This window comes from Salvia hispanica, chromosome 3 (genome assembly GCF_023119035.1).
Source record: "Salvia hispanica cultivar TCC Black 2014 chromosome 3, UniMelb_Shisp_WGS_1.0, whole genome shotgun sequence".
Taxonomy (NCBI): domain Eukaryota; kingdom Viridiplantae; phylum Streptophyta; class Magnoliopsida; order Lamiales; family Lamiaceae; genus Salvia; species Salvia hispanica.
Window position 1 is genome coordinate 18,483,696 of NC_062967.1, and position 10,075 is coordinate 18,493,770.

A 10,075-nucleotide genomic window follows, 5' to 3' on the forward strand; every position below is an offset into this window, starting at 1 on the left:
ATGCACTATCTATTTCGTCCAATTTACTACCTCCGTCCACGAAAATTCGTCCCGGTTTGACCGGGCACGGATTTTAAGAAATGTAATGGAAAGTGAGTTGAAAAAGTTAGTGGATTGTGGGTCCTACTTTTAAAGTATTAGTTTTATAATAAAATGTGAATAGGAATGAGTTAGTGGAATATGGGGTCCACTACCAAAAATGGTAAAAGTGAAATGGGACAAATTTTGGGGGACGGACGGAAATGAAAAACTGGGACAAATTTTCGTGGACGGAGGGAGTATATCACAATATAAAAGTATTACACAACGTAGTCGTCTTTTTCAATTTTATTGACAAATTAATAAAAAATTAAAGAGATTAAACTCGAATTCGAGATATTTAACCTATTTGTTAAGATAATAAAAATTATAAATCCGTATATATGATATTTGATTTTCCAAATAAATATCTACTATATTGTTGATATACAAACTAGAAGATAAATCCAAATAAGCACTATTATCCAATAGCTAGCAGTTACGAGTTTCTCAGTCTCAACAACAAAATTTATTATATGAAAACAAAACTATAGGATAGTGTGCGCAAAAATATCATGCATGGATGAGAACAAGGCAAGAAAGATATCCCTCTCTGCAAAAGTAATTTGATTGAAAACTTTGTCTTATTCCGCGCTACAATTCACACCACCAAATATACATTAACAAACTCACATAAACCATCAAAACCGCCCTCCCTTTTCCCCACACACATATTCTACTCCTTCCGTCTCTCATTACATATCCCAATTATTTATTTCGAGATGTTCCTTATTAATCGTCTTTAAGTACTTTATTTTTAAGGAGTATTATTTTTACTTTCACCATTCCAAAAATCAGTATTAAATTAAAATGAGACACAGCAGTAAAAAGAGTGCAAATTTATACTTTGTCCCATAAAATTTGCCATTTTTTTTTATTTTTGTCAGTCTCATAAAATTTATCACATTTCTTTTTTACTCCTTTCGTTTCATAATAATAGAGTCATTTTGTCATTTTGGTACGTTCCATAGTAAAAGAGTCATTTCTTTTTTTGAAAAAAGTCAACACATTTTTCCACACCTACTTTACTCTCTCTTATTTTATTCCCTCTTCATTTCTCTATCTTTTTAATTTTCCACTTTACTCTCCATTTACTCAACTCATCTAACACAATTTTTCTTAATCTTCGTGCCGAAAAGGAACGCCTCCATTACTATGGAAGAGAGTATTATTTCTTATAGTGAATCTAATATTCCAGTAACTCATTCTCACTCACATTTTATTACTTCATCTGTTCTAAGATATTAGACTCGTATATCACTTCAGGGTGTCCCAACATACTTGAGCTATTTCTGTTTATGATAAAAATTTATTTTATTACAAACTCCACTTGCACCGCTAAATAACACCTCCTAAATTTTTGTGACAAAAAAATTGAGTCTAGTATGTTGGTAAGGAGGGAGTATAAAACTAATAGCCCCCAGTTATAGGTCTATATATATTCAGTCCAACTCCACCAACTCTACACCAATATTATCTCGAGAGAGAAAAGAAAAATAAAAATGGCTGCAGCAAGCGACCAAAGCAACGAGAGGTGCCACTACCAAGAGTGGATGCACCTCCAAGAGGAGGAGCTCTCCGAGCTGACCCACGCAGCCGCGGCGCGCGCCACAAACGACGCCGAGCTGAGCCGCCTGATCGAGAAAATAATCCGCCACTTCGAGGAGTACACGCGTCAGCGCCACGTCATGGCCCTGGCCGACGTGTCGCCCTACTACGCCCCCACGTGGTGCACCTCCCTAGAGCGGTCCGTCCTCTGGATCGGCGGGTGCCGCCCCTCCTCCTACATCCGCCTCATCTACGCCCTCTGCGGCCTCGACCTCGAGTCCCACCTCTCCGACTTCCTCACCGGCGTCCGGGGCGGCGAGAGCAGCCTGGGGCAGCTCTCGCCGCGCCAGCTAGTCTCCGTGGACGGGCTCCACCAGCGGACCATCCGCGAGGAGCGGAGCCTGTCGACGAAGCTGGCCACGCTGCAGGAGGATCTGCTGGACAATCCGATCGCGGCGATGGTTGTGGGCGGGGAGGAAGGGGATGTGGAGAGGGCGCTGGATAAGCATGGGAGGGAGATGGCGGGGGTGATGGAGGAGGCGGATCGGCTGAGAGTGGGGACGGTGAAGGAGATTGTGAGGATACTGACGCCGAGGCAGGCGGTGGAGTTTCTGGCGGCGGGGAAGAAGCTGCGCCTCTGCATGAGGGAATGGGGGAAGAAGAGAGACCTTGATCATGGTAGACTTATTAATTAATTATCACATTCTTTTTCTTTATTATTATTATGTTATGTATATTTCGTCTACTTCTTCTACTGCATATTAATTTTGCTTATCTTCTTTTTAATTGCACTACTTCAAATTAAAACTCATAAAGAATTTAATCGAAAGAAAACAAGCCGATTAATGTGTTATCCGATAACGTAATACTCGTAATTTGTACCTCTATAAAAAAAAAAATTAATGAAATGTAGTTTCCACTTGTGAATACTATTTACTAAAAAAATTAAAAGGGAAGTCAATAACACAAATAAATCATATTCTTAAAAATTCAACATTTATACCTTCATTTCTGAAAATTTGTCCCATTTATTCATTTCAGTCTGTTCCCAAAATTTGTTCTATTTTATTTTTTTTATTATTTTTTTAATAAATCTTATATTTTTACTAACTCATTCTTATTCATATTTTATTATAAAATTAATTTATACTCACTCATTCTTACTCATATTATATTATAAAATTAATTTATAAAAGTATGACTTATAATTTATTAATTTTTCAACTCATTTTATATTATATTTCATTAATTTTTCAACTTATTTTATATTATATTTTTTAAAATTTATGCTGAGTCAAAGTTGATAAATTTTTGTGCTGAGTTAAAGTGGAATAAATTTTAATCAACAGAGATAGCAAGTTATTGGCTTCCCTATAAGAAAATTAAAGTAGAAGATCAGATCTTATGTTTGGTCCAATGTGATTGAAAGATTCAGGAATATATATTTTATTTGCGTCTGGAAAATACAAAACTGCAAATGTCATCAATTTGAAAATATGTCAAATAAACCTCAAGTACTCCACCAAAATAACAAATTAATTCTCGCTCTATATTTAGTGTCGGAAAAAGTACACTTGAGCTGTTTTAAAAACATTATTTTTATGTTGTATTAAGCTAATGGTCAGGGTAGATTGTGCATATTTATATCTTTTATAGAGTACATTATATGACACGAGTAAAAACCAAAGTATGATATTTTTCAAAAATACGCCGCCGTCACAAAACTTAATCGATAAGAAATGAATCTAATTCTGAAATCATTTTGTTTGTTACTATCATAAATCTCGCCATTTAGTTCACCTCTATGTCCTCCAATAAAATTCTAATGTCATCCGGTGTTATGATAGTATTGATATATACTCCAAGTTGTTGGCTAATAACAATATAATACTTTCTTCTTGAAAGCCTCGTTTTTCATAAGTTCGTTCCTGTTGTTTCTTGTTTTGGACTGATCTAACTCGAAATACCAAATTGATCAAGTTGGATGATGTCTCTTTCTACCTACAGTATTTGTACTACTAGAAAATTAGCTTCTCACTACATTTTCTTTTTATCACACTTTGTAAAAGGTGCCAGTACAGATTTTCAGTCACTACACTAGCTTTTCACTGCACGTACAACATATACTATTACTGCATCTCAAAACAAATGCCGCAATTGGAACTCATTAATGGCACTTTTAAGTGTCTTACAGTTTCAAAGTAAAAATAATTCTTAATATTGTAATAAAAATAAAAAATTTAAATTTTCACAAATGCAAACTCATCACCTAATATTTTACGAAGCAAATGGATAATTGACATATTAATTACTTAAATTAAGAAATATTTAACTGTGACATTCAGAAAATATAGAAAATTTAAAACCAACAATTAAACATAACATATTAAAAAGTCATCAAAACTCTCCATAAGCGCGCCACTGCCCAAACATGTCTCTGCTGCCCATGCGACTAGTCACCGACCGGCGCCACTGCTCACCTCCGAAAACCCTTCCCCGGCGGCGGCGTTGCCCACGCTAATAGTCGCTGCCCTTGTTACTCCACGTGAGGTTTTTTTCCATAGTTTAAAATGTTGTTTGTTTGTGAATCCTAATTTTTTCAATTCTAGGTTTTTATGTAGGAAATAGTTTGTGATAATTGTCTAGCTTATGATTTGGTTAACGATTTGGGTAAAATAGTGGATAAAGTAGATATATAAGAATTTCATTTTTTGATTCTTCTGTCAAAAATGAAGCATATGGTTTGTTCCTCTTGTGAAGTGGAGTTAACATGGATAAGTTGGGGAAATTAGAGTTTTGAATGCTAATGGTTGTCGATTCATTAGTTGATTAATATAATTAGCCATATGGAGAATCACCATTGCACCTTATTGCCAGTTTACACATGACTTTATAAGTTTCACTCATTTATTAGATTAATTCTTTTGCTTTGGTCATAGTATGGAATTATATAACACATTATCATTTACGTTTTATAACTTTATTGATTTGTAGACTTGATTATGGGTGAATTTTTGAATAATAAGTTTATGTGAATAATAAGTTTATTAATATTTGGAGCTATATAATAATAATAAGTCTATGACTATAAAATTGTTATCCCATTCACAAATTTAGAGACTCAACATTGCATTGCTTCAGTCATTCTAAGCTTGTAAGTTGATAATGCATTGTCTTGGTAACTCTCAGTAGCTATGTACCTAGTCTGAATTTCACGTGCTTATAATAGTTTCTTTACATTTTCTTCTAAGAGTTAGTGAGATTGCATATTGTCATGCATTTTGATATAGTATATGTTCTGTATCTGATGTTCAAAGAATAAAAGGTATTAAATATATAACCTTTATGTGAGAAATGCAGTAGGTACTAACGTTTGTTAGCTTGATCTTTTTTATATATTGTGCAATACTTTATGGAGTGGGGGAGAATAAGAAGGGTATTGAAGCCAATATGCAAGTTCTATATGTGCATATGGATAAATAATTTTAAGGTTTGTTTCTTCTTGCATTGATGATTGAAAATTTGATGGGGAACAGACAAGTAAAAGAGTGTTGGTAAATTCGTTAATAATTTGAGCTTTGTGTGATACGTTTTCTTTGTCCCCAAGAACAGTTAATACCTTATTACCTTAGTTTTTTTCTTGACCTTATATTGTCAAATCATGGAATGTGGCAACTTTTTGATTAGCATAAAATAGGCATCAATAAAGTTAAGTGTTGATAGCTTAATATTTCTCTTTATCATCAATTTTTATTATTTTGTTGGAGTATTGTTTATGTTGATTAATATTTTACGTTTTTAATACATTAACATGAACACATGATGTTGTTGCGAAGATGAAGTTAGCTAAGTATTCTAATGCGGATGAGGATACATGTGATAAGGAGCTTCTAAGAAAAACCTTAAGCGTTAGATAATGTGTAGTGATATATAGAACCTTTTTTGTATTTTCATTTTGATATTGTATACTTTGATTTCATGGAAATTATTATATAAGTTTTTTATATGAAAGTATGTTTTGTATTTAAAGTGAATGTAAAAGTGGAACTGATAGTACGTTGGGAAATGGAAATGTAATTGTATAATATTCAAATTTAGAAAAATTAAATTATAGTAATAAAATAATTTTTATATATTTGTAGGAGCAACCTATAAATTATGCTATTTACAAATGAAAAATCTAAATTATGAAATTTGCAAAAGAAAAATGTAATTTTAAAAATCTATAGGTGGTCCCTTGTAATTTTCATTTGTATTAATCAATGTAATCACATATTACATTTGCTGTCACTTTCAAATGTCAACAAACATACTATTTTGTGGCAATTTTTTGGTGTAGTTATGATAGTTATATTATTGCATTTCACCTATCATTACAGTGGCTCTCAGCTGCACTTGTATGGAATGCCATTATAGATAAAATGCATGACATTATTTTTCTGTCGACATTTTTGAGTGTCATATTACACCAATTTTCTAGTAGTCATGTTGTTGGTTAATGACAATATAATACTTTCTTCTTGAAAGTCTTGTTTTTCATAAGTTCGTTCCTGTCGTTTCTTGTTTTGAACTGATCAGCTCAAAATACCAAATTGATCAAGGTGGATGATGTCTCTTTCTACCTAAAGTACCTGTAAATTGATCCAGTGATAATTCTAATTGATCAATTTGAGCATGTTCTGACCTACTCGTGTCCATTTAATATGCGCAGATGGAGGAACTTAGGGCTTTCAAAACCTTAACCCACTTTACTATGATTTAGTAATGGAAAGTAAGGGTCGAATCCCACAGAGACGATGTGTTCTACATTTGTTGAAAACAAGTTGGGGATGACTACTGCCACGCATTAAGGTGGGTTAAGTTAAATCTATTTGACTGACTAAATTGAGGGACTTAAACTAACTAAACTGATCCGCTTGCTAAGCTAAACTAAAACTTGAATTGATCAACTTGTTTGGACTGGAGAATTCATAATGTCGTTTCCTAAAAAAGACAGAAAAGTAAAAGTGAACGAATGTCAGAGATTTGCAAAACGTACGATAAAGTGCACTTTACCAACAAACTCATCTTCTTCATAAAATCGATACGCAACACAAAGTATAACCAGATCCTAAACATTTCTATGCTAATGAGCCATTTGTGACAGAACATACTTAATATAAAGAACTTGTAACTTCAGATCTATGCTAAAATCGACTATGACTACGTGGGTGTACCGACTAAGCCATAATCATGCAGAAATTCAAAAGAAACAACATACCAGATCTACAACTGAGAAACTTAATTGAACTCAAACATGCCATTACTCTTCACAATACACTTAGAACAACTTCATTAAATTATATCTAAGCCTCCTAACATCTTTCATTCCAAAAGTCTTCCGAATCAAACAGTAATACAAAATCAACAACTCAGATCTAAATAGCATAAACTCTTCCTAAATACTCAATAGTCAGCAACATAAAAACATCATAAACGTTTACCAACAAACTTAGCATTGCAAATAAATCATAAACACAGATTTGAAATGAGCTTCTTGCCACAAGGTAGTTCAAACAATAGGGAAACTTAAGCGAAAATGTAGCAGACAACAATTTAAAAGATTGTTTCTTCGCCCTCTTCTAAGGACGGTGCTACATAACAGGAAACTATCAGTAAAAATACCTCAAAACCACAACTAAAACCTAGAACCAAAGTGTGTGTGACGGAAACCAAGAATGTAGAGTATAGTGAGCTTCCATTTCAGCCCTAGAAGAGAGTTGAATCTCTAAGTGTGTATCTCTCCCCCTACTCGCGCTTGGCTTCTTATTTATAGATAGGCGTAGGGCTCTGATCGCTAGGGTACCATCCTCTAGAAAAGTCCTTCCTGCCCTTGGCTTTTTGGGGTCTTTAAGTTATGCTCAATCTTCTATACGGGGGCTCCTGCTGCCTTGAAAAGTCTTCGCTGAGTTCTTCTCATTCTTTTCTTTAGGATTGTCGTTGTGAACTACTAAAGTTGGATTGTCGAATTGATCCAGCTGGCATATGTGTGCCTTCTACCTGCAAAATTACTGGTTAGTGGATCAAGTGAAAGCTCAGACTGATCAACTTGACTTAGATTCGACTTGAGTGAGCTGAATAGAAGAGTTCAGAAGTGACCTTAACCCACAATACTATTAACTAGTATAGGGAAGTAAGGATCGATCCCACAAAGATGATGCGTTTAACATTGTTTGCGAGACACGATGGGGAATGGTTGTTGCCGCACTTCACTATGGTGGGTTAAGTTAACTACATTGACTTAAGAACTAAACTGATCAACTTGCTAAATATAATAAAATCAACTTGATCAACTTAAACTAAAATTTTCCTGAAATAGACAAACAGAATAAGGTAGCGCCAGTCAATCCCCTGCAAACGTACGATAAAGTAAAACTTTTCTAACAAACTTCATCTTCTTTACCAAATCAACATGAAAAACAGAGTAAAAATGGATCTGAACAATAAAGCATCATACAAACTAGTAAAAATTAAACATGCTCCTAAGAGCTAAACTACAACTACGTGAACAAGAAACTGACCTATAATCATGCAAAAGGAAACACATCTATCAAATCTAGACATCCTAAGGTAACTCATCTATGATTTCCTTCGCAACTGGACATAACATAGATGTAAAACTCAGATCTGACCAAATCAAAACACAACGAAACAATTTTAGCTAAGATCTGCTTCATAAGACAAGAAATCAAAGGTAGAACAGAGACATCATACAAACATTGCAACAAACATCGAAATCATATCTCCAATTTTACTAAATCAAAAGTATCAAGATTCGATGACATCAAAAGTAAATTGAAAACAAGCAAACTAAAACAGAAATTGTTTCATCGCCTCCTCTCGAAGCGGAATATCATAACCTAAAGAATATGAAGACAAAAACCAACACCAAACACCACTAAACTAAACTAAAATAGGAACAAGTGTGTGTGCAACGGAAATCAGGAAGGTGAAGTAAAATGAGCTCCGATTTCAGCCCTCGAAGAGAGCTGAATTCCTAAAGATGTTCTAAGAATGTATGTGTGACCCCCCTCTACTCGTGCTGAGCTTTCTTTATATAGAGAGGAGTAGGGCTCTGATCCCTAGAGTACCATCCTCTCCAAAATGTCTTTCTCGCCCTTCACTTTGTGGTGGGGTCTTCAGCTCTATCTCCCATGCGGAAACTCCTGCTAGCTCCATTTGATTATGACTTGATCAACTCACTGCCGCAGTCATTTGATTATGTTCTGTTCCTTTTCTGAATATGGCTATTTTCACGCACACCTGACTCAAAATTAGACGTTAAGTCACAGAATTTGATGCAGTTTTATGGTAGAACACATGCGTGAAACGAGCCTCATCAAACTGCTCACACTTAACCCATACTTGTCCTCAAGTATGAAAGAAAAGAAAAAGAAAAGAGGCAAATTTCAAAGCATGGTTCTTATTCAAAACATTATAAACAGAACTAAGCGTGGAAAAGAAAAACACATAAGTAAAGAAACACATTGCCATGTAAAGAAAAGACAGAACTAGTTTATGTTATTTGGCAGTCGTCCCTACAAGCTTAAGGTCAATTCAATTGTCTACAGTCTCATATTCCTTTCCTTCCCCTCTTCTACCTCTTAATGATTGTCCGTTTGTCAAGATAGCTTATGTCTTTCCGACTGTTGGATTCACTCAGTCACTCAATCCTCACCAGAATTGTTAGGACCATTCTCTCAATCATTTTGCCATATCATTGATGCTAGAGTTCTATTGACAGAAGCTAACTCCTTAATGTCTTTTATTTAGGTTGTAATGAGGCAAGGTTGCAATGTATAAATGTGAGGGTCCTATTGGTTCTAAGTTCATAGCTATATAGAAGTGTGAAGGACATGTGAACTCAGGGACAAAACTAGAACAACCTCTCTATGTGCAATTTGAGACTTCCCAAACCTTGAAGATACCCATGGTCATTTTGGCCTTATTTATCTAACCTTTTCACAGGGACAGGTTACATCATTTTATGCCCTCCTATTTTCAATTACTTTTTCTTTTGTGGGTCAGGTTATACATTCTTCTTGCCCATTTTCTGACTCATTTTTTTAGTTTTCTCTTTCCTTTTTTTTCTGGGTCAGGTTACAATGTTTCCTGCCCGTTTTCTTCCTAACTTTCTGTTTTGTACCCCCCCTGTTTCACGGCTTATTTCCTCTTCTGACTGGTGAGTTACCCCAACCTATCCCTTGTTCACATGACATGAAGGGGAAAGGTTTCCAACAGAATGGATAATTACAAGTCAGGCTCAAAGTGTGTTACTAAGGGGTGCTCTTACAATGAGGCAGGTTTATCTGGTTCGAAAGAATTAAGCTCAATTGGTTATCCTAATGTCTTTAGTCCTCAATAGCTTATGTCATTTCCCCCTGAGCATCAATGGCAGCCTCTCTTAATT

At 34.9% G+C, this 10,075-nt stretch overlaps 1 protein-coding gene across 1 annotated transcript; it reads left to right on the forward strand.

The window, feature by feature from the left end:
- Positions 1-1,425: 1,425 nt before the first annotated feature.
- Positions 1,426-2,400, forward strand: LOC125215926 (protein DOG1-like 1). Its single transcript, XM_048117509.1, has one exon. It carries the CDS (start codon positions 1,581-1,583, stop codon positions 2,319-2,321), a length of 741 nt encoding a protein of 246 aa, XP_047973466.1. The 5' UTR covers positions 1,426-1,580; the 3' UTR covers positions 2,322-2,400.
- The last annotated feature ends 7,675 nt before the right edge of the window (positions 2,401-10,075 follow it).